Below are 25,774 nucleotides of genomic sequence, written 5' to 3'. Positions count from 1 at the left end.
GGCTTAGAGCCTCCCATCCAATGTTTCAAATGCTGTTGCAGAGAATACACAGCAGCAGTAAACAGCTTAGCTGAGTCCACTGATTAGAAATGCGCCCGCATGTGCTCAGAGCACCCAGCCCACCGCAGAGGCGGCTCTCGCTCGGGACGGGGATCACTTCTGCTTGATTTTTCATTCTTGCAAGAAAAAGCAATCAGTCGCTGTCTTCGACTTCTATGACATGATGCGAAAGAGCAATGCGACAAGGCTGAGCTGTGACCAGGGAGTGGCCCTGCACCTGCACAGCCAGCTGTCTGCCTCCTTTCCTGCTGGGCTTCCAGGAGGAGAACGCAGGCACCAGGGCCTGGATGGGCAGGGCCTTCCTCCTCTCAAGAACAGGTCTTCCTCACTTAGTCAAGCACCCTGCAGTCTGCTGCAAGCCACTGCCCCTGCTCAATCTCAGCACAAACTCTTGGCTACAGGGCGTACAGAAAGCAAAAAGAAACCAAGGGAAAGCCTTGACCATGCGGCAGCCATTGCCACACGTTCCTGCTGCTTCCAGGGCTCTGTCCTCACTTCAGATCAAGGGGAGGGATCTGCACTTCGTGTTCTTTGTAGTCAAGTCCTCTTTTGTTTCTCTTGAGAACCTTCTGTGAGTTTCTGTGTTTCCCCACATTCTATCAGAAGCAGAGGAGGCCTGCTCCCAGGGCAGCCAGGGAGCCCGCACCTTTCAGCCTTCCTCCATTGAATGTTGAACCAGCCTGAGAGCGCAATGTTTCCTCCTGGCAAATGACCACCTCTTTCGCAAGTGGACAATCTTTTTTTCTTTTTTAAAGGGGAGAACAGGTGTCCAATGCGGCCTTTCTGAAGATACTTGAGGCCACAGGAGGAGGAAGTGCAGGAGAACAAACTTCCTGCCAGGCCTCACATAAAACATCTTGCTCAAGCTGAGAGCAGCTCCAAGTGCGAAAGTAAATATTAGTGTCAAAGGTCCCTGTGCCAGATGCACGCTTGAGATATCCTCCATTTTCTCACTTTATACTGTTTGACTTTTTAAAAACACGAGGCTTTTAAAGGATGAAACCAAGAGCGAGTGAGGGGAAGGAAACGGACATTGGAAAATGCGCCTTAGAAAAGGTACAGGATATTTTGCTGGCAATTTGCTACTTATTCCATAACTTAGATCAAGTACGTGTTTGTTAAATATTCACAGTAATTTCAGAATAAGAAACATTCAGGTCTGTAAAACTTCAAATCTATTGCATTTTAAAGCTTTTTTTTTTTCTGTACAATGACAAAAGTCCATTGGCCTGTGCTTCCCTGGAGAGCTCCGTCTTGCTGGGCCTTCCCCCTGCGGGTCCATTACACCTTCAGGGTGGGCTGCAGGAGACCTTTCTCGATGAGATGCGTCTTGAGGGCTTTGTATATATGCAGCTGCTGTTCCGGCTGAAGCACCAACAACTGTTGCAGCACGCGGCTGGGATTCGGGCCCCTGACGGCAAGGCAGAAAAGACAAGGCTGGTGTCACTCTCACAGAGCTAAACGAAGCCTACGTCCCAACGGAAAGCAAAAGCTATGAGGTCTGCATTGGGCCTAGACAGTTAAGCCGCCGCCTGCGATGCCAGCATCCCACAGTGGCACAGGTTTGTGTCCAGGTTGCTCCACTTTTAATCAAGTTCTCAGTTAATATACCAGCGAAACGCAGCGGAAGATGGCCCAAGTAAGTACTCCAGCCCTTTTCCTCTGTCATTGTAACTCCAACTTTCAAATAAAAGAAATCTTTTAAAAACAACAACAAAAAAGTGGCAATAAATGAGAATAGCAGTTCTTCACCAGACTGAGACAGCTCTTGCTCAAATATTCGACCCAGAGGGAAGAGAAACCCAGATGTGGAAAGAATATGCCAACAAAGCAAGGAACAACACAAGGTAGTTTAGGGGCAGCAGACCTAAGTTCTTTAAAAAAACAAAAAATAAACAAAAAACCTTTCTAAAGAGACACCCTAGTTAGAGGTGGGGACAAATAAAACCTGAATTGAGTCAAAAGACCGCAAAGCTATTTCAAATAATAAAAGAAGTCATCAGGAATACAAACAAAGCTGGAAGCATCACACAACCAGATTTCAGGATACGCTGCAGGGCCGTTGGAACCAACTATGCATCTGATAAGAGAGTAACAGGATGTGTAAGCTCAAGAAACAACAGCATAGGGCCCGGCAGCGTGGCCTAGCGGCTAAAGTCCTTGCCTTGAACGCACCAGGATCCCATATGGGCACCGGTTCTAATCCCAGCAGCTCTACTTCCCATCCAGCTCCCTGCTTGTGGCCTGGGAAAGCAGTGGAGGACAGCCCAAAGCTTTGGGACCCTGCACTCACGTGGAAGAGGTTCCTAGTTCCCAGCTTCGGATTGGTGCAGCACTGGCCGTTGAGCTCACTTGGGGAGTGAATCACTGGACGGAAGATCTTCCTCTCTGTCTCTCCTCCTCTCTGTATATCTGACTTTCCAATAAAAATAAATAAATCTTTAAAATAGAAAAGAAAAAGAAACAACAGCATAAACAGTGTGGAGAAATGCTCAAAAGACATGAACAAAACTTTTCCTCAAAGAAGGAAATATAAATGGTCAAAAGACAGACGAAAAGATGCTCAGGCTCACTAGCCATCAGGGAGATACAAACCAAAACCACAGTACAGTGTCACTTCACTCCACTTAGGATGCATGTCACCCCTAAGTCAAAAAATAAATGCTGACGAGGATGTGGAGACAATCATGCCCTGACACAATCTGGTGGGAACGTAAACTAACAATTATGTAAACCATTAAGGAAGATAGTGTGGGGATTCCTCAAAAACAGAAACATGGATCTTCCAATTGATGCAACCATTCCACTCCTGGGAACAAGCAAGTGAAAGTGCTATCTGTACCCCATGTTTATGTCATGTTTCTGTGTATATACACACACTGGAATACTACTCAGCCATAAAAAATGAAATCACATCTTTGCAACAAAACATGCAACTGGAGATCACCATGCTTAGTGCAATAAGTCAGTCCTCCCCTCAAAAAAATATTATGTTTTCCTGATGTGTGTAGCCAACAAATAAGAGTACAAAACTTTTTGACACAGAGGAGAAAAATGACAATCTATTTTTAGTCCTTGACTATATTTCTGAACAGCAGTCTTTCTACTTTTTCTTCACTGAATTTCTTTATTCAGTGGAGCATTAAGAATGCAAATGTAATATAAATTAAAAATATGCTATCACAAAAATTAAAATGCAAGAAAGGAAGGGAGCCTGGAGGAGGCAGGATAAACCAAATAGAAGCTATGAAAATATAATTCGAATGTGTAGCTTCTAGGACATTCCATATGATGGAAGGCACCTTGTCCAAGTAGCCCCAGGGCTAAGTCCTGAACCCTGCCCTGAGGCTCCTGCCTGAGGCAGACAAGAGGACCATCAGCTGGCATATAAGAACCGTGTGCTTTAGTGCAGGGGTGGATTTCTACTCACACACCATTCCCTCCCTGGACAACCCAGCCTCAACCCATTTAGCAGCCCGGACCATTTGTGCTTCTGCAGTTACATTGCTAAATGCTAGTTTGTCAAACTAAGGATGAACCGAATCCAATTCTTGATAAACAATGACTATTCCTGGTACTTTCTACTGTCCACTTGAATAGAAAAGCAGATGGCTGATTTTTGCTTGTGGATAGCATCAGGCAAAACAGCAAACTGCAAACTACATATTGGGAGTGCAGAGGCTTCTAAGATATGCACATGGGTAAGTAAATGTGTCATTTATAATGAAGACTGATCAAATTGGACTGCAGGAAAGTGGGAGGACTCTGCAACAAAGAAATGCCTGTTAGATTACAATGAGGATGAGTGCAGGAACTATTTATCATAGAAATCTTTGATTTAGCCAACTGCACAATAGCCCAGATAAGCCATCCCCTGGGTCACCTTCAGGCACATGGCTCAACTCATCTTCCAAAAACCTGCGGCTGTATGTTTCTCATGGCCAAGTCAGAGCCCAGCAGATCCTATCACATTTCTTTCAAAGTTTCAGCAACTTCATAGAATAAACCCAGGCTAGACATCCACAGAGAAAAGTGATGCCATTCTAGCAAGTTCAGCTAAATGCAAAATTATGTCAGCAGGTGCTCCCAGACAGCTGCGTCCTGGCACCCTTACTTTTCCAATTGTCTAAATATTTGCTTTCAAGTGGCAGACAACCTGCCTCAGCATGACTTCTCTCCACTGAGACAATGAGGGATTTCTTCAAAAAAGAAAAACCCAGTGTGACTTAGGACAAAAGAGATCAATTCAACAGAGACATGACAATCCTAATTCTGCACACATCCTTAACACAAAAACTTCAAAACACACAGTGCAAAAATTGGCAGAACTAGAAACAAGAACATATTTATAAGCTTTAACAGAACTCCCTTGGCAAAAAAAAAATCATTGCAGAAAGCTTAGTTGAACTGAAGCTTTACTTAGCTGACATACACAGCACGGCATCTGAAGGTTCCCGCGGTCACATCTGTTGCAGGTGCACGGGAAACATGTACCAGAACAGAACACAGGCCAGTGTCCTCTGGCCACAGTGACGTTAAGACAAATGTCAGTAAGGAAAGGAGAAAGAAAAGATGTGCATTTGTTCAGAAATGAAACAATGCACTTAATAACCCCTGCAACGATGAAAATCAGAAAATACAACTGAATAGTGAAAATATAAATACTGTAACTTGTAGGGTAAGGAGAAGGTGATCCTTAAGGGGAATTGTATGGTCTCAGATGAAACTCAAGGGACTTTCAAAAAGTTCATGGAAAATGTATTTGACCAAGAAACCACGTGCATAGATTTTAAAGTCTTTTGACTAAAGTTAATGTATCTGTATTCCAAATTTCCACTAAAATGTCTGAAATATCCTTTTATTAGACAAGGCTGCAGATCAGTCATCTAAGCTTTATCTCATGAAGCTATTCAATAAAGGAAACTGAAGCTAAAGAAATGGTAAAGGAAAGACAGAGGAGTAGAAATCAATGAAGTAGAAAATATACAACAGTGAACATGAGCAAAGTCAGAAGCTGGTTCTTTGAAAAGATTGATTCTTTGATATAGTGCTAGTGGGACTGCCCTCCACCCCACCATACGCACACATAAAAATTGCTACTGAAATGCGCTCTTTGCTCTGGGGATATATTTAAATGTGCACTTAGGGATTCTCTAAATATGCACTTCACTCCCAATGAAGGAAAGCCATCTTTTTTGATGGCTCAAGCACAGTTAGTAAGTGTTCTGCTGACTGGTTCTCCCCAGGAGATCACAGAAAACAAAATTAGTAAGTGGTTGATGAGGTCGGACTTCATGCCGAAAGCTGGCATTTTAGGAAAGATCCAAAACATTGAAGCTTAGTCACAAAGGTTTCCTATATCAAATAACTGGCCCAGTCCACCCACTCACCAACCAACTGCTTGTATTATACATACAAGTATTCCCAATTCCTGATCCCTGCAAGGCTCACACCTGAAAAACCACATCTGGGTCTCTAACACGCTCCTGTGAAGGACCGTGACACACACTGCTGAAATTGCTCAAATGTATGGAAAGTGACTACAATTTAACCAATACAGCTGAGCATGACAATTCCGGAACCACCATTCACTTTGATGTAGTAGACTCCCAGTGTTGGAAAAAGCTTATTCAAACTCATGTTGACAGCACTAACCACCCAAAGAAGGCATTAAAGAATGTTTTAATGTAAAAGTACCTTATAAAGCTCGTGATGTACACATGCACAAACGTCGCCATCAAATACTGACAGTCAAACCTGTCCATTATCCCACCATGTCCAGGAATGGTGTTTGCAAAATCCTTTAGAAACAAACAGATACATTAGCATATTTACCCATCAAAAAATTACCTGACACAAAATTCCTGCCTACTGATGTTTCACATACCATGGACTGTATAAGAAAAATGCTACTAAAGCTGTCCACTAAATACAAATGTGTTAGAACAAGTATGATAGACTAAAACTACATCCTGCAAATACATGCTTATTTTGGATTAACGTCTCAGCTCACCCACAGCTTTCAAATGGCACTCGTTCAATGCCAAGCAAACTCACTATTACCATTACCATCTCAGGTAATGAGACCTATCCTAATAAGAACATGCTTGGCCATGACTGATCGCATTGCCTTGCAGCCTCTGCTTGGGGCCACCAGAAGCCACTTGGGGAGCTGCTTCAGTGGCGTTGGCAAACGTGCAACCAGTTCCAACTCATGTTTACCCTGGTAGGCCTTTCTCTGAAACAGACATTTTACTACTATGGTTAACATCTCTTCCTGCTTCAATGTTGATGTAAAAGGAAAAGTCGAAACAGCTAGCTTGTTTGCAATATGTGAGCCCACAAACGGCCACACGGTGAGTGGGGAGCGAGCCCTTCTGAACTGCACTCTGGAGAGACAATCCCACGCCCACGCAGCCAGGAGTCTCAGCTGGCCAACTGCTCCTCCTCTGTTCACATAGGCAACCTAAACACAAGGAAGCCGAAAAAGCATTTCAAATGCTAACACATTTGTTAAATATGTTAGACGTTTGTTAAATATGTTAACATATTGCTAACATATGTTCATTTCAAATAAGTTTTTTAAAAAAAAAGTCTCACCATTCAACAAGAAATCCTGCCTGAGAACCATTCTAGAAATACATTTTCTCTATTTTAAAAACTATTGACAAATTCTATGGTTGGCTTTTGCCAACTAACTTCATTTCCTCCATTTCCTATTAATAAAGAACCAGAGGTAACCAGCTGGGGAGCAGGTGCTGTTGTGGCATAGCAAGTTAAGCCTCGGCCTGTGACACCAGCATCTCACCTGGGTTCCAATTCTCGATCTAGCTGCTCCAGTTCTGATTCAGCTCCCTGTTAACGTGCCTGGGAAATATGCCAGTTCCTCAAGGAGACCTACCCTCCCCATCCCTCCAACAGCTACCCTCTCACTCAGAATGGTACCACCTTTCAGAACCTTAACCCCCTGGGGCCACGGGAGGGAGGCTGGGTGAACAGGGCTGAGATCCTGCTGCTTCATGATGATCCGAGTTAACCAAAATGTCAGGAGAGTTTACAGCACCTAATCCTGGGGTCAGCATCCCCAGAGCAAATCCAGCCGTGGCTTGTGGCTGTGAATAAAATTTCATTAAAATTCAACTACACTCACTCATTGGCAGATGGCCTGAGAGTGGTGTTAAGTCCAGATGAGACAGGTGGTATAAAACAGACAGTGTCCCTGGTCCAGCAGAGTGGGCAGTCACAGCCAAAGGCTCTTCGTCACATCCCTGCAGGTGAGGCTGCCCCCAGAGACAGAGGCTCACACACTGCGCAGGGCTGGATTCTCACGGGCAGATTCTGGGTACCACAGCACTAAGCACACATGCCACGCCAGGGAAAGAGGACGCTGTGTGTGGCACCATAAAGTGCACTGAGGCCACGTGGCTCAGCTGGACCAGAAGGAACATTCCCCCGTCAGCCAGGCAGCATTTCGGCTGGGGAAACACAGTACAGGTAAGAGGTTTTTTGCCTGGCAGGATAACAGTGACCCAAATCCTAAATTACCTGCTCTAATTCTACTCTCTAATCTCTGAACAAAGACTCCCCGTACATACCTTGATTTTGAAAGCTCTTTTGAACCCACTGGCAAAGAACCCTCCAAATGGGCCAATTAAAGATGCAAAAGTTGAAAGAGCAATGCTGTGAATCTGGAAGGGGTACAAGCTCACCGTTTCCTAAAGTGGAGAAAGAAGTGGGAGGCAGGTGAAGGTTGGTGGGGTTAAACTGTGAGCATGCACACAGTCCAAGACCCGTGATCTGAATGGTAGGCTGAACCGTGCTCCCCACTGTCTGTTAACAACACTAACTGCAAGGATCACGGAGAAAAATACCCGCTCAGCTTCCTGCACCCTCCTCTGCAGAGCCAGAGGAAGCCCGTTCACCCCCGTAGCTCACTCCCAAGCACGGCACCTGTGGACACACTGCCACTGCACGGGCTACTCTCTAGCGTCAGCCAGTAGCTTTTACAATGGTGTTTGCTCGGAAAGAATCAATTAGTTACCAGTTTGCTTTTTCTACTAGCTATTGTTTTTATGGTTACATAACTTTGTCTCATTTGAAGAAATAAGGGGAATGTTGGCCTCTTCTACAATTCAGTTGAATGGCATGGGAAAACACAGAAAAAGCTGTTTAAAGATGACCAAAACTGAGCCCCAGGAAGACAGTTACCAACAAACTGGAGCGAGGACCACATACATGAGAACTGGTGTGCAATGGCTGTAGCTCAAGAAAGATGCGAGACGATCAAGTTTTGAAAACATTTTCCAAGCAACAACCTTGAGCCTAATCAGAGACTGCAGGCATCACGACTTTTATGGCTGGTAACAGATGGCTTGGGGATTAAAAGAAATTCAGGGAACTCAAGCACAATGTATTCAGCAAATGATATAATACAAACCTGCTCTCAAAAGCTCTGGATGCCAGTGGCGGGCTTTGGCACAGCCGCTCAACTGCCACTTGGACTGCTCACTTTTCACACCAGAGTCCCTAGCTTGACTTTGGCTACTTTGCTTCCAATTCAGTTTCCTGCTTTTACGCACCCCTTGGGACACAGCAGACCTTGATTCAAAGGGCTGCTCCCTGCCAACCATAAGGGACACCACTATGACCTTCGAGGTTCTGGATTCAGCCTGACCCAGCGCTGGCTGTTACAGGCATTTAGCAAGTGAATGAGTGGATGGAAGACGTCTGGCTCTCAGTCTTTCCAATAAAATGAAGTAACAAAAACATTTTTACACGACTGATCTTAGTTAAAAAAAGTAAAATATTTTGGGCCCAGCACAATGGCTCAGTGACTAAATGCTTGCTTTGCAAATGCCGGGATCCCATGTGGGCACTAGTTCATGTCCTGGCTGCTCCACTTCCCATCCAGCTCCCCGCTTGTGGCCTGAGAGGACTCTGGAGGATGGCCCAAGGCTTGGGATCCTGCACTGTGCGGGAGACCCAGAAGAAGCCCCCGGCTACTGGCTTCGGATCACCTCAGCTCTGGCCGGTGCAACCGCTGAGGGAGTGAGCAGTAGACAGAGGCTCTTTCTGTACTTCCTTTTCTCTGTAAATCTGCCTTTCCAATAGAAATAAATAAACCCTTAAAAAAAAAGTGTTCCAGGTGCTCACAGGTGGACACAGAAGCATACATATGAGTACTCTATCTCCCACTTCTACCTGCCCACCATCAGCCTTGATGTCACTGACCAGGTGGGTGTGATGGAGACATGTCAACCCGTTTCAGTGGAAGACCTCACAGATGCTCTAAAGCAGAAGTGTCTTCCACAAGGAAAAACCCTTTTCAGCAGACGAAGCTTTCTGCACTAATAAACACCCTCTAAAAGTCAGGGGCCCTTTGAATTTTAATTAGGTTTTAAATTGAGTTAATTCAATAATAGGTGAAACTCATTCTAATCTATTTGATTCATTAAACGCAAAAGTCCTTGGCAGTACGTAAACCATTAGGCAAAGAAGTTCCTGCCACCCCAAAGGAACTGCAGTTTTCATATTTTTCTGCTCAAGAAAGTAAAATAACAAGGAGAGAGAACAGATTTTTTTTTACTGATAAGCAAACACTAAACCACTGTAATCATAATTCAAATTTCTGCGGAAACCGGTTCCTTGCAAAAACTCCAAGTCCCACTTATGAAGGGGATTTTGGGTCTCGAGAGCGGAGGATCCCTCACACGGCGTGTGCCTTACCTGCCTCCACACGGCCTTCAGGAAGGAGGGCAGGGCATAACTCTGAAGCTGGAAGAGCTCAGAAGGCTCACATTCTGTGACAAAGGAGTTCACGTCGCTGCGGTACTCCACGGGGCAGACAAAGTACTGGTACTTGGACAGCACGTAGGCAGCCTGCGTAATGAGGCAAGAATTCACAAAACATGGCCGGATACGGAACACCTGAACGTCTTCCTACTAACATTCCATTAAGGCTTCTCAAAGTTAGTTGGGTAACCACTGGCCCTACAAAATACTTCAAACATTTTCAGAAAATGACATTTCTAGAGACTTCTAACATGACCACAAAAAGGAGAGAGTGGATAAAGAAAAAAAGCTGAACTAATTGTAGTAATATCCACATTTTAAAAATACAACCATTCCTGATAGCTAATAGTTACAAAGATATAGGAGAATAGAGGATGGAGGTTGATAATAGACAATCCTACTTAATTTGGCTAATGATTCAACAGTGATCCAAAATGACTGGGAAAGGATACACTACTGTTCATAACCAACCCAGAAAACTGTAACTCAGTCAACCCTTCCCTGGTCACATCACTGCAACTGAGCCATCAAAGCAGAACAGTGAGGGTCAGCCTTGTGGCAGAGTAGGGCAAACTGCACCAGTATCCCATACAGTCACAAGTTCCCGTCCCAGCTGTTCCACTTCCAAACAAAGTGGAAGATAATAAAGCATTTGTTATAAATTTAAACTGCTAAATATTATTCTTTTTCTTTTCTATGAACCCATTCACTCCATAATTCTGCTCTCAAGAATCATTAACAGTGTAACTGTGTTATATTTACACTGTAACATCTATTATACTAGGAATGAAAATAAATAATTTTGCTTCCAAACAACCGATTTCCTCAAAACCGTATACTAAAAAATTAGTTTCTCTCCTCATTAACTCTTTCAGATACTGCATTCTTAAAGGACAGTTCTTTATTTTCTTTTGAGGATATGACTATTCCTGTAACATTACCAAATGAGTCTTTTCTAATACTAAAAAGTTTTACATTAACCTAGTATTTTAATTATTCTTGATTTATAATATACAAATATTGAACAGAGGTGGATTCTTTCTCATTCTACTTAGTAATATTATTCATTCTCTTGTACAGAGAGTTTGGAAAATTTTATCAAATTCTCTTAATTTTTCAGGAAGAACAAGCTAAACTTATAAGTTAGATGCAGTGTTTATGGTAGTTTTCCCCCATCCAGGACCATGGCGCATTTCTATTAATGTTCTTTTTGTCTCTTCACATATACTCACACCTTTATGTTTCATGTATTACCAGTTATTTATATATAACAAGTGCCAGATACTAGAGTCTCATAAATTTAAACTTCCTAAGGATAATTCTTAATTCTGTTTCTCTTATGTTCAATCATTTTACTATACTGATTCTCGGTAGACACTCTGTAATAAAATCCTAAATTTTATAACTGCAAAATAACTTTGAAGATACAAACAATAAAGGTGAATGTTACTTATTCATACTAACAAACCTTTTCTGCAAGTCAACCTCACCACGGTAACCAGCCACTGAGCCATGTGGTCTCCAAGAAGGTAAACTTTGGGCCCAGTGCCATGGCTCAATCAGCTAATCCTCCCCTTGCAAGCACTGGCATTCCATTTGGGCACTGGTTCATGTCCAGCTGTCCCACTTTCCATTCAGCTCTGTTATCGTTGAGGAAAGCATCAGAGGATGCCCCAAAGTGGTGAGACCCTGAACCTGCACGGGAGACCTAGAAGCTCAGATCTGCTCAGCTCTGGCCATTGCAGCCATTTGGGGAGTGGACCAGTGTGTAGAAAATCTTTCTGTCTCTTCTCCTCTCTGTAAATGTTTCAATAAAAATGACTATATATTTTAAAACTAATAATAATAAGCAGAAGAAGGCAGAGCTTGGGGCTGGCATGGTGGTGTAACAAGCTAAGCCTGTGCTTGCAGAACTGGCATCCCATATGGGTGCCAGCTCAAGTCCCAGCTGCTCTACTTCTAATCCAACTCTCTGCTTAATGCCCTGGGAGAGCAGCAGCAGATGGCCCGAGGCCATGGGTCCCTGCATCCACAGGCAGATCCAGAAGAAATTTCTGGTTCCCAGCTTCAGACCAGCTCAGTTTTGGCCATTGGAGCCATTTGGGGAATGAAACAGTCATTGGAAGATCTCTCTTTTTCTCTTTAAAGTAAAAAAATATATCTATTAATCTCATTTTTAAAAAAAAGGGCAGAGATTTTCAACATCATTTACGTTCTTAGATATTACTCAAAGCCAGCTACTATTCCTATTCCCCTACGCCCACCCGTGCCCTGAGACAGAACAGCACTCAGAGACACACCAGCAGCACCAGGGGTCTCCAGCCTGCCTGTGTGTTAAGATCACCGGGGGTGGGGGGATTAGTTGGCCTGAACAAAGGTTGGGACATACAGTTTGTTAAGCTGCCCAGGCAAGTCTGATACGCAGCCAGGAGGAGGACTACTGTGGCGTGCAGCTGCTTCTCTTCGGTAGGTAACACCTTATTAGTATTTTTTTGTGCCTTAATACTTTTAGCTGTGGAACAAACTAAGAAACTTCATACACTTTACCAAAAGAAAAGTCAATGATCTTCAAAAAACTCACAATGAATCCAAACACGACTGTGGAAAAAAAGCCTCCAATGAATCCTTCCCAAGTCTTCTTAGGGGATAACTGAAAAGGGCCAAAGAAAATCACAGAGTTACTCAGTTCACACACAGTACTTCCGCAGAACGTTTGAGGGGTTCCTACACTGTATGCCTATTTCCCCCTTGCAAGCCCATTTTCCTTGGTCCAGTGATCCTGACCGACTTGGGCAGTGCTCTCCCTGAATACACAGAACATGGTAGGTGCCCAGCCATGCCACAAGCTGTTAATACCTGTCTGTTGCTTTTTTTTCCTCCCATAGGACTTTACTACATACTGACTGAAATGCTTACATGAACCTCCATAACAGTTGGCATAGCTCTGTGTACACAGAGTTGGCATTGACCTGCCACTGAACAACAATAACAGGACTGTGACAAAACCCAGATATTATAGCTCACCAGATTTTCTCATGTTCCGAGTAGGACACACACTCAGCGTATCTGTGAAATACTCAGCCCTCCCCCCAGACTGCACTTGTTTCTCAAGTATTCACATATCCCTCCTCCCCACAACATGTCTCCCAGATGAAAGAAATGTGCTGTGCTTCTAGAAAGAGATACTGTTTTTCTCTCTCTACTGTTGCCAGTCAGTGGGCTTTCAGAGAGCGGAACTCAGTGATACAAGTGTAGGTGGGAAAGACCCAGGAGCAGACAGGGTGCCCAGAGGTGCGTGTCAGAGAAGGCTCAGCTGTGGAGGGGAACAGCTCCTCAGGGGGTAACTGGTGGTCTTGGTGAGGATCACTTCAGGGCAGCCAGGACAGAGCCAAATTTCAGAAGAAGGTTTCCAAAGATAAAATGGGGTTATGGGTTAAGCTAACAAGCTCTTTGTAGGACTCATATCTTGAGGATCCAAAAAGTCCAGAGTCAAAAGTTTCAGAAGAACTGGTTTTTTGGCTTCTGATAATACTTTCACAGTGAAGGGGCAGATGAATTTTCTCCTAGAATATTTCAGTGTCTGCATTACTGCCATGAACTTAAGAGTAAGCTTGGATTCCAAAGTATAACAGAGCTTATAAAATTGACAGATGTCAACAAAGATGTCAGTTGCTCAATTACCTGGATCTGTTATACAGTGAATCCAGCCCCGTAAACTCACTGGGAAATGACACACACTCTCAGTCATGGAGATGGTTCACAGCTATAGCTACCTCTCAGGGCTTCCTAAACCAGGAACTTCTGAGTCCACACAGAACTCTGAGTGTGGAATTACTTGCTCCTATGTGTCAGCAACTTCACAGACATGCTTAAAATATGAGGTCACAAAATCAATGGAAAACTAAAATTAGAAGGTTAAATTTAGGGGTAGGCATCTGGCAAAGCAATTAAGATGGCATTAGGGTATCTGCATTCTGTATTGGAGGGTGTGGGTTCCAGCCCCAACTCTTTCCAATTCCAACTTTCTGCCTAATGTGTATCCTGGGAGGCAACAGGTAGTGGTTCAAGTGGTTGACCTCTGATGCCCACATAAGAAGGCCTCAATTGAGTACCTGGCTCCCAGGTATAGCCTGGGTCAATCCTGGTCATTGCTAGTATATTGGGAATGACCGAGCAGGTAAGAGTCCCCCGGTCTGTCACGTCCTGTACTACATCATGACACTTTCCACTAATTCTGGAAAATGTTTTTGTCTACACCACGTTAGCCAGTTCAATCAAGTTATGTATTTGTGGGAATTATTTGAAGCTCTGTAAAAAAAAAAAAAATCAGTCTAGGAAGAGTCTGATTTCCATGAAGAACTGCTTTGTTTCCTTTCTTCTCCAAAGCATTAACTGTATTACTTAACTCATCTCTTTTCGTTCCCTCCATGGCCATACACAGAACAGAGCCTCAGCAGCCAATCTCAGGCAGCTGGCGTGGTCTGTTCCTGCGCCTCTCCCTTCCCCTGCCTTTACCCTTCATGGGTGCTCAGTGTTTTCTGCATTGCTTTAGGGCCCCACGATTTTTATGGAAATGAGTTTGGATGTAAAGGTTTGACATGGGGACAACAGTAGATGAAACTGGAATAAGTCACTTAGAACATTCACCCGAGGAAGGAAAAGGCAGCTTGAGGGGAGAGCGAGGTCAGTAGACCTCTGCAGTGGGGTTGCTGGGGAGGAGGGCGTGTGGCCTCGCCCGTGAGAGAGGGCTTGGGTCAGGAGCCCCGTGCTGTGGCTGCTAAGGGCAATCCAGGCGCTCTGGACACAATGGCAAGAGCATTGTGCTGCGCGAAGTGTTCTCCTGCGGAGAATCTGAAAGGCTGCACTGGTAGCTTGACTGTGATATCTTTCCATTACCTTTATTAATGGAGTTCTTCCAAAAAAAAATCCAAAAAGGTATGCAGTTATGTCATTGCAGATAACACTTGATATTGGAACAAGGAACCTTCAAAAAAAATCAGCAGAAAAAGTCCATAAGATAAAGTGGCAACTTTTCACACATGCAGGTTATAATTCATGATGGACCAGGGTAATAACCCATGGCCTGGGGCCCAAACAGGCAGGGGGTAACATTAGCAGCAGCCATCAGTACCAATCCAATCTGCCCATTTAGCAATGAAGCTGAGTAAAATCTATAAGTAAACTAACACACTAAAACATGATTGGTCAGGAATATGTGAAATGATCAATTTATATAGTTACAGACATATACATTTTTATGAACAACAGTTATAATAAGAGACTGAAAGTTTATCTTAAGAAAAACAGCCTTTTCACAGCTACTGTAATCACTCACATGTGAGCATAAATTTCAACTCACTGATGAAATTCCAAGGGGGCAGTAATCATTGGATTTGGGGATAGGAAGGTATTTTTGGGTAAAAAATATATCCAAAGTGACTTTATCGTTTTCTATTCCCACCCAAGAGTTTCTGTTACTGCATGTCGCTAGTAGCAATGGTGTTTCTGGTGGTTTTGATTTGAAGTATTTTCATACATGTATATATGTAAAGATTTTCATTGTTTGAGTTTGAAGTTCCTTAATGGCGTATGCCTATTTTATGATTGGACTATCTTTTTTTAAAATAAATTGTTCTGACATTTTGCTCATTAAAAAAAAAAAAAGAAAAACAGCCTTTTAAAACAGCAATGAGTCATTCATTTAGACAATCTAATCTGATAAACGCATGCTAGCCTCTTAAACACAAATTAACTTCAGGAAAAATTAATAATTTTAATTCTTCCGTAACCTAATTGTACAGAAATTATCTGAAAAATTTAATAACTTTAATTCTTCCTTAATCCAATCCCCCCAATCAACTGTTTTTATGACACCATAAAATGCACTACACCAATTAATTACACACACAGAATGTTGCTAAAATATGAATCTGTGAATAAAATGCATTTTCATCAAACCCATCAACTCTGATTTCAAGAAATAGGTTTTAAATGACTATGGGGCGAGGGCTGCCACTTGGTGCAGCAGCTTAGGTTGGTGCTTGCGCTACCAGCATGCCAAGGAGCACTGGCATGGGGCCCAGCGCTGCAGCTCTGATGAGACGCAGCTCCATGCTAACGCTCCTGGGAGAGCAGCGAACGAGGGCCGGTGCAGAGGCCCCGCCAGCCACAGCTGACTCGGAGTTCCTGATGATCCACTTCAACCTGGTCCGGCCACCGGGAAGTGAGCCAGCCAATGAGGACCTTCCTCTCTCCCTCCATTTCACTCTGTCACTCTGCGTTCCCAACAACATTCACAAATCTTTTTTTTTTTTTTAAAGATTTTAACTGTACTGGGAATACAGTTAGAATTTTCTTAAATTTTAAGCTTTCCTTCATTTCAACTAATTTTTTACCCAGTGACAAATTTTATCGTTTTTCATGAATACAAATGCTTTTTTGCAGGCTTCTGCTATAATGCAAGCAATTCAGTACACGGAATATTTAGAGGCCTATTCCTTCAGGAATGCGAAGCACAACCAGCATTCTGGTATGCTGTCTGCTGGCAGGCAAACTGCAATATTCTTGTTGCATTCCCTGGACCTAACACAGCTTTTTAAAGCCTATCGTCTGTGCAAAGTCACGGGAAGGCTTATTAACACCTGCAATGCAATTAACTACCTGCGGCTTATGTGGGAACATGCTGCATTTACTGGGAACTGAAAACAGAACGGCTTCCAGTTGTTGTTAATGAAGCATTTTGTCTTCAGCTGCCACACAGCAAGCAAAACTCGGTGCACTATTTTAACGGAATGGAGGAACAACAGGTAGTACGTTTGAGTAGAAATCTGTAAGACCCAGTCCGACGTTAAAGAGCTCTAGAGGCACTATCACATAAATATTAAGGTGCATAATACTGTTCCCTTACCATATCATGCCTTCAAACAGATTTTGGATGACAAGATGTGACTGAGTAACGGTTATCAGTAAAGTGACATGAGTCCATGCGAACTGTCAACAGCCCAACAACACAAATGTTAGTTAACACACTGATCTGAGCAACCAAGGAAGCAAATGCCATTCTGAAACACAAATTCCTACAGTGACTTAAGCTGAAAATTATAAGATAAAGTCATTCAAAAAAACGTTGTTAGCAAACCGTATTCATTTTATTGTCTACTGGAAGCTTCCAGTAATGAAAACATTTAACAAAGCAAATCGTAATTTACACACAAATGGAATGGTAACAATATTAAGATACACTAATTAAAAATGCATATACAAGTAAGTCATAATCTTGAATTACTCAACTTGAATGGTAAGGAGAAATTTATGAGGTTGCTATGGCATTTAGAGAGGACAATTTTATTCTGGCTGCATTCTGAAGTTACCAAAAAATGCCAAAACTGTTTTTCTTTCATGATCACTCTTTCTCATAAAGTGTTCTTTCTAACTCAAATGATTAGCAGGGCTCAAACGGCCCTTTAATGTCACACTTGAAACTCCTCTTCACAGTCCTGTTTAATGACAGGACTTTCAAATTTCCAATAGCCCCGAGAGTTGGCTATGGTGGGGGTTTTTTAGCACAATACAGTGAGTAAAACATAAACTACCATTTTTACAAACTGAGTCTTATCATTTTGGTTGGAATATATTAACTACCTTTTAAAAATTCTTACGGTTTTGATTTACTCTTACTAAGCCCATTTCAGCAAGGAGTGTTTCATATGATTTGCTTTGTTTTATATTATTTTTTTCTGTTTAAAAGCTCCAATTTTCTTTTAGGAGTTGCTTCAAAATGTATAAATGCTTTTTTTCAATAGGCACTGTTTGTTCAGTTAGTCTTCCATATCTGTGAATTCACATCTATGGATTCAACCAATTACACATGAAAAATTGCTGAAAAACTGCATGTGTGTTGATCACGTACAGACCAGTTTCCAGTTGTGATTCCCCAAACGGTTGAATAGAACAAGTGTTCACAGCATTTATACTTTACTAGGCACTTCGGGTAATCTAGAGTTGGTTTACTGCATGAGAGAATGGGTATGGATGATACGAAAACAATATGCCATTTCACATGAGGGATTTTGAGCATCTGAGTAGCCAGATGTCCTTGGGGGACTCAGAACTAAGCCCTTGAGTAAACAGAGGGCTAACCATGTGTGTTCACAGCAGACTTTATTATTTCATGTGTCTCAGCTGCTCTGAGAGTTTTGGTAAAACTTTACACTTTACTTTGTGGCCTCCAGAAATGAGAAATGTTAAGAAATCCCACAATTTCCTGAGGCAAGATGGGCATTTTCGTGGAGAACAGCAAAGCATCAATACAGAACACATCCCTTTTCCCAACAAGCCTTAATACACAAAGTCACAGGTCTATGTACTCACACTATATTGCATGTTAGTCTTCTAATCAGCTACATTGTAAGAAAGTAAGTTCACCATGTAAAGTGGTAAGTTTCATAAAACACAGATGCTGATACACTGAACAAAATACACCCCAAAATGATGTAATCCCGTAACTAATCATAACTATCAAAAAAACACATGCTCCACTCCCTCATGCTTACGCTGAGAGCAGGTAAAGTTTGTCTCCATAGAACAATACGGCAGATGCTTCCAGAGACTGGAAGAGGTCCTTATGTGGGTATGAATTTTGGGAATCCACACACTTACTTAACTTTACAACCTTTGGAAATTTTCAAGAATAAGTTTTACAGAACCTTTCGCAACAGTCAAACCTTTTTAAATCCTCGAAAACTATTCAAGCTTAGCATCTTGCATATAATGTTCACACAAAACTGAAATACTTCCCACAGTCAGGCAAGACATCGACTAGCCAATTAGTATCTAGTCATTACAGGAACAGCAACAAAAGAGGAGGAGAAAATTTGCATCACATGTGGTGACTACAGAACAATGGTTCATACGCACCATGTAAAACTGCAGTCGATAATGCTTCTTCACCAGGCTCAGCACAAACATGCAGAAACCTGTTCAAGAGCAAAAGACGTGTGCTTGTTGTGCAATACTGTACCAAGTGTAAGACTCCCTGTGCCCAAACACACCAACTTCTTTCATCACATCTAGGCATACTTTAGCAGCAATCATACCATCTCTGTATCTTAGGGGTAGCATTTCAAGTACATTTTTTGATGGGAACAATCTTATAATTGCCATAAAGTGCCCAAAATACTCCCCACAGCACACAATCAACAAGCCTCTCCTGCCTTAAGTAAATGGATTATTCCCTTGCTAACACATGGATAAGGAAAACAGTTCTAGAAATCTGAGTTGAATGAAACTGCTGTATCATTCCAACAAGTGTACATACAGAGTATCTCCATATAGCATAAAAACAGATACACTATAAAATGAATTGTTCTGGCAGCTACTATATTGGACTTATTAATTTCAGGTTCTTGCATCAGCAGTTACACATATGGACTCAATTCTAATCCTTCCAGCATTCCTGTAGTACAGGTTCCTATCATCCCCATTTTACAGACAAAGGAAAACATAAAAGGTTTTTATTAATTTACTAAAGATTGTAGGGGCAGAAAGTAATGCCCATATCTTAATGGTCTTCAAGAATCACATATCCCATGAACATGCATCAGCAAGATAAAATTGAGTAATTTCAAATTTCTGGCTCATAAGTCATCATAAAACATAATATTGTAATAATTTCAAGATTTATTTAGTATGTATTCATTTACATTCTATACATTGTAATGAAAAAGCACTATACATTGTAATGAAATTCTTAATATGTGAAATCTTCAGCTAATACACTAAAATAATGGGAGGCAATATGATGTATCTCTTGCCTATTATATCAGCAAATGTCTCAAGTTAGGGGTTTTTAATAAACAGATGTACACACTAAATATGCATAAATCAAGTTTAATTCCTGGTGAACAGCAGTCATGTATGTATTCCATTCTACAACACTTTTAGAGAGTGAGTTCTCCAAGAATGAAGTTGAACTGTGACTTGATCTCATCTATATAAAATAAAGCCCAATCTTCAGATCCTTGGATTATTCTCACCAAGGTACTTCTACCCACCACGGCAGGCAAGGGTAGCCTTATTCTCACCAGGGCAGCCTTATTCTCACCAGGGTAGCCTTATTCTCACCAGGGCAGCCTTATTCTCACCAGGGCAGCCTTATTCTCACCAGAATCAAACCGCAGGTGTCTTTGGCTATTCTCTGATGATTGATTCCAAATGTCAACACATAAAGGAGAGTGACCAAAACAGAGAATACATACTGACCCCAAATTTGTATCTGTTACCTCCCCAGTGACCTGATAACTACACTACAAAAGCATCAGGGAAAACATTTTCTGGGTAGAGGCATAATTAAAGCCAGTGTGCCATCTTTAGAGAAAGATCTGTCCAATTCTAGGCTTTCTTTGTTGTTCTCTATCTGTTCTAGATTTTTTTGTTTGGCTGGTTATTTGTTTGTTTTGAGGGGTTTCCGGAGTGATCCTGATGGTCATTGCCTGAGAGGGTGTAGACCCAAAGTTGGAACCAAGCGAGGACCAGAGAGAGTGCTGACATATGTCTTGTTAGAGTTATAACCTAGTCTAGACTTCCCGAAAAAAAAAAAAGCCAGGTTCAGCAAAATTATGCTTCAACACTATAAACTGCTGAATGCTAAAATGAAAATAGACATGAGACAGCTGGATAGTAATCTATAGCCATTTTAAGGTGTATAGAACTTGGTTGTATATAAACTAAAATTGAAATGTCAATGAAGAAGTCACAGGATGTGGTTAAGAACTTGCATTTTTTCTTTAACATATTGGTTACTCAATACCATGTCAACTAATTCCATAATGTTATAAATTGTTGTTGATGTTATGCTGTGGCTTTTAATTGATCGGGATGATATTCTGCCAGCTCTGCTTTCAGACCAGAGAAGGTCTCCCCAAGAAGCCGTTGAACTTATCTGGACAATAAGATGCTGGACTCTATGCTTGGTATATGCTTGCAATGAAAGAATCTCAACTGAACTTGAACTGTGGCAATGCAGCAAGGTGGAGGAATCCACCGTAAAGGGAGGGTTTGGGGAGGGGTGGGGGGAATCCCAGTGCCTATAAAACTGTGTCACATAATGCAATGTAATTAATAAAAAAAAAGAAATTAAAAAATAAAAAAAAGAGAAAGATCTGGGGGTGTGGGTTCAGAGGAGGCACATAAACTTGGAATTCACAAAACTGCAACCACTGGGTGTATAAAACAAAATCCATTAAGAAATTATTGCATCCCAGAGTGGGGGGAGATGGGGACCCCAGAGTGGAGCAGGAGGACAGGAGGAGGCTTATATCCCAACCCTGGAGACTCTCAGATCCTCACCAAGGACCATCAGTACAGGCACCAAGGACTATACCCCAACTGCCAGGAAGACCACGGGGAACTGAAGTGCCTTCGGAGGCCAAGAACTCTGAAGTCATCCACTCCCGCTTGGATCTCCCACATGGGATGGAAGAAGCCCAAATCCTTCCTCACCGGAGCCAATGTCATTGGAATAACAGCCAGGAACCCTGAGCGGCCCACAGAAAAAGAAAAACAGTAAACTTTCATTGGGGATCGGGAGAGGAAGTTCCTCTGGTCCTTACTTAGTTCCAACTTTGGATCCCCACCCTCTCTTGCAATGACCATCATGGTCTCTCCGAAGCCCCCTCTCCCAAAAAAAGTGAGATTAGATAGACAGAGAACAACAAGGAAAGCTCAGTGCCAGACAGGAAACCGTTAGCCTGGACTCACATATACCTTACTAGGTAGGACACAAAGATAAGTTACTCCTCACTAAGGCATTGAAGATTTCTCTGCACACCCCTCCTAAAACTGTTCTGCACCTCAACTGCTGATAAACACCTTGTTAGAGTTATAAGCGAACATGGACTATCCCAAAATCCACCAAATTCAGTAAAAATCATGGTTCAACACTACAAACTACTAAATACAAAAATCAAAATACACACGAGACAGCTGAATAGTACCCTATAGCCATTTGAAGGTGTATAGCAGCCAGTTGTGTATAAACTAAAATTGAAATGTCAATGAAGTAATCACAGAATGTGATTAAGAACTTGCATTTTCTAATATGTTTGTCACTCAATACCATGTCAATTAACTCCATAAGGTTGTAAACCGTTGCTGATGTTATGTTATGGCTTTTAATGGGTCGGAGCACTATTCTGCCAGCTCTGCCTTCAGACCAGAGATGGTCCCCCCAAGAAACTGCTGAATTTATCTGGACAATAAGATGCTAGAATCTATGCATGGTACATGCTTGCAATGAAAGAATTATGACTGGATTTGAACTGTAATACTGCAATAAGGTAGAGGAATCCACCACGGGGGGAGGGTACGGGGATGGGTTGGGGGAATCCCAGAGCCTACGAAACTGTGTCATAAAATCAAATGTAATAAAAAATTGTTGCACACAAGAATTTCCTCTACAGGGGGTCAGACTCATTTTAGAGCCCAAGAAATAATATAATTTTCATGTTGCTTCATGCCAAAAGTTTAAAACTGAACCCAGACTGGAGTTGGTACACAAGCTGACAGGGCCGGGGCATGGCAGAGATGAGGCAGACGCTACTGACACAGCTCTTCTGTCCAAACAGAGTCCTTCCTGACCAACCCAGCACAACCACAGGACTTTAGCTCTGGGGGACAGGGATGGCTACAATGCCAAATAATAAAGAACACTCTAAAAAGAACTTACGGGCTTAATTTTTTATTCAATACCATGCGCCCACATGAATATTTTATGCTAACATATGGACACACCTGTATACAAATATGTATGTGTACTGGTTACTCAAAACCATGTCAATTCCATAATATTGCAAATTGCTGTTGATGTTATATTGGGACTCTTAATTGACTGGGATGATATTCTACCAGCTCTAACTTCAGACCAGAAATGGTCTCCCCAAGAAACTGTTCAACCCATCTGGACAATAAGTAGCTGGACTCTATGCTTGGTATATGCTTTCAAGGAAAGAATCTTGATTGAATTTGAACCGTAATACTGCATCAAGGTGGAGTAATCCACCAGGGGGGAGGGGAGGGGGAGGGGTGGGGGGATTCCTAGAGCCTATGAAACTGTCACATAATGCAAAATAATTAATAAAAAAATAAAAAAAACAAATATGTATGTGTATATCTATCTATATAGTTATAATTAACATATGGAAAGGATCAATTATCTATTTCATCCACAGTTTGACTTTTTCCCTAAGTAGCCAAGACTATGTATATGACTACATTTCCAATTAAAATCACAGGATTTTGTTAGGATTATAAAAACATGGAGAGTTCAAAAAGTTCAAGAAAAAGATGTTATTATAAAAAAAAAGCTTAGAATTCAAAATGCTTTTACACCAGAATAACCTTGTCTTTCAGTTGCATTTGCACTAGTTTTTAAATTTCAAAGTTCCTTTGTGAAACTGGCTCATCAAAAAAGCTAGCTTGAACGCAGTGCTTGTCTGATGATGCTTAACTGAATATCTGATGGCCATTCATCCACTCAGTGCTGTGCGAGCCTAGTGTTGTCAGTACAAGGACATGCACAGCCTATTTCCCAAGCAGTTCCCCAGGAGGTAACGGAGGGTCAAGACAATGAAAACACTAAGGGGTCAGGAGAGGTAAAGGGAAAAAAGTCAGACACTGAAAAGTGCAGAAGATGGGACTGAGGAATTTCAGAAAAATGAACAAACAAAATAAGTCAATCATTTATAAAATGACAGACACCAAACATAAAAATGAATACAGTCACTGCCATTCAAGAGCTCACGGTGTTAGAGAAAACAACAAAAAGTTGTTTTATAAATGTATTATTGGTTATTAACCAACCGAGTAAACATTGTAGTCCTTAACCCCAAACACAGATGCTACAGTGGGCCCAAGAGGAAACACCAGCTCTGACCAACTCATCTGTATTCTTTACTTCGCTGTTTTTGTAAGGGGACACAGGGGTTCTTTTTTTTTAAAAGTGTAATTTGCCTAAACAATCAAAATTCAAAAAAAAATTCTAACACTATACTAAATAAATACACACTGCATTATCTGTCTCATTTTTGGATGCTAAACTACAAGTGATTTTTCAAAACAAGTTTTAAGTGAATACACATTATAGAAATCATCACAAACCAACCCTATATTAGAGACAATTTTAAAGTTTTCTAATAATATGAATAGTGAGGGTAAGGGATAGAAGAAGGACTGCCATTAGATGGTAAAGCGGCGAGGCAAATCAAGATGGCAGAAGAGGGTAAGGATCCGTTTAAGCAGATGGAGAAATATTAGCCAGTGTGAAGCAGAGAGGGCACATTCCAGGAAATAAGAAAGGACAGAAAAACAGCAGAGGGGTACCTGGAGACTGACAGACACAGGAAAGCACCAGACACAATAGTGTGATGTTGCAGTAACTGATACACCAGAGGCATTCAGTGAGCACCTGAACTGCATGAGCAATTGGAACTCTATCAGCAACAAGATGGGAAGGGACTTTCACTAGGAGCTCAGGAGGTGAACCCAGACAAAGAATTGCTCATCCTGCTGGTATGTTTGATTTGACCAGGAACAGAGACAGAGCAGCAGATCCCAGATGAGCTGTGCGGGAACAGGATGGATTTCACAACCCAGTGCATCCCCTACAGCCATAAGGGGCACCATTTTGTTTAAGGAGCCAAGGGCTATAGACACTACTGCACATGCACTGAGCTGGGAGTGAACTCATTTCCAGCTCAGTGAACTACAACAACATGGCATCCTACAGGTTTCACCCAAGAAAGTCCGAGTAGCCCTCAGACCTGACAGCCAGCAGATCAAGAACTCTAGTAGGGGAACATCAGGCGCCATTTTGTACAGTGTGGAAAAACTTTAAAACTGCAGGGGCAACCGTGAGCTGCACATGCGCTGAGCTTGGCGAACACTCACTGAGCTCAGTGCATTGCACTGGTCCCACATGGAAAATAATACCAACTATGGCATGGTTCAGGTAAAAATAAATCCATGTGGCCCTCAGACCTAACGGCCAACAGGTTCTAGCAAAAGTACCACCACCAACAACCTAGCTGGAAAGGACACCTGGTATCTCCCTAATCCTGGGACCTGCTTCAACCGCAAGTGGGAGAAAGGTTGTACAGATAACAGCAGCTTCAGCATGGTATCAAAGGAGGTGAAGACTGGTGAGCCAGGAGCTGGGGTTACAAAGACCATGGTAGAAATCTAACATAAGAACCCAGACCTGGAACTTGCTGGAAGGAGTGGCACAATTGGCTGCAAGCAAAGAGTTGTGTACCAACAGCAATAAGTAAAATCGAGCTGGGTGATACAGCTTAGAAACTTGCTTTAAGAAGAATCAGCTAACCATGGGTACAATGTCCAAGAGCAAAAGAAGAGACAGAGGCACAATGAATATTACTGAAGACTCCCCTGCAAAGGAGCAAAAGCCTTTGCCAACCTCAGAGTTAACTGAGAAAGACATTGAGAAAATGAGCGATACAGAATTCAAAACACTTGTTATAAAACTTATCAACAACAAGAAGCACATAAAGTAGGCATTCAAGGAATTCAAGGAATATGTCACAGTGGAAATGAATCAAATGAAAGCTGATATATCAGAAATTAAGAACACAGTACAGCATATTAAAAGTACAGTGGAGAGTCTCCAAAATAGAGTGAAGGAGGCAGAAGAAAGAATCCCCAAATTAGAAGAAATTTCTTGTCATCGGGGGGGGGAATAATCAAAAAGCTGGAAGCAGAGCTGGATCAGGTCAAAACAAGTATTCAAGAATTGAAAGACATTATTAAAAGGTCAAATCTAAGAGTTATGGGAGTTCCAGAAGGTGCAGAAAGAGAAGCTGGGTTTACAAATGTGTTTAATAAAATAGTAAGGGAAAAATTCCTAATCTAG

At 42.0% G+C, this 25,774-nt stretch overlaps 1 protein-coding gene across 2 annotated transcripts in view; it reads right to left on the bottom strand.

The window, feature by feature from the left end:
- Positions 1–1,218: 1,218 nt before the first annotated feature.
- The window catches only part of CDS1 (CDP-diacylglycerol synthase 1), a 69,234-nt gene continuing 44,678 nt past the window's right edge, over positions 1,219–25,774 (bottom strand). For both annotated transcript variants that reach the window (XM_058667074.1, XM_058667075.1), the window contains 8 exons: positions 18,769–18,827; positions 16,760–16,842; positions 14,749–14,836; positions 12,434–12,502; positions 9,787–9,939; positions 7,656–7,775; positions 5,758–5,861; positions 1,219–1,471 (listed from right to left, as the gene is read on the bottom strand). In XM_058667074.1, coding sequence (XP_058523057.1) covers positions 1,342–1,471; positions 5,758–5,861; positions 7,656–7,775; positions 9,787–9,939; positions 12,434–12,502; positions 14,749–14,836; positions 16,760–16,842; positions 18,769–18,827 — 806 coding nt within the window. In that variant the 3' untranslated portion in view covers positions 1,219–1,341. The remainder of the gene's footprint in view (positions 1,472–5,757; positions 5,862–7,655; positions 7,776–9,786; positions 9,940–12,433; positions 12,503–14,748; positions 14,837–16,759; positions 16,843–18,768; positions 18,828–25,774) is intronic.

Source organism: Ochotona princeps, chromosome 7 (genome assembly GCF_030435755.1).
Source record: "Ochotona princeps isolate mOchPri1 chromosome 7, mOchPri1.hap1, whole genome shotgun sequence".
Taxonomy (NCBI): domain Eukaryota; kingdom Metazoa; phylum Chordata; class Mammalia; order Lagomorpha; family Ochotonidae; genus Ochotona; species Ochotona princeps.
This window is presented reverse-complemented; position numbering and strand designations above follow the sequence as displayed.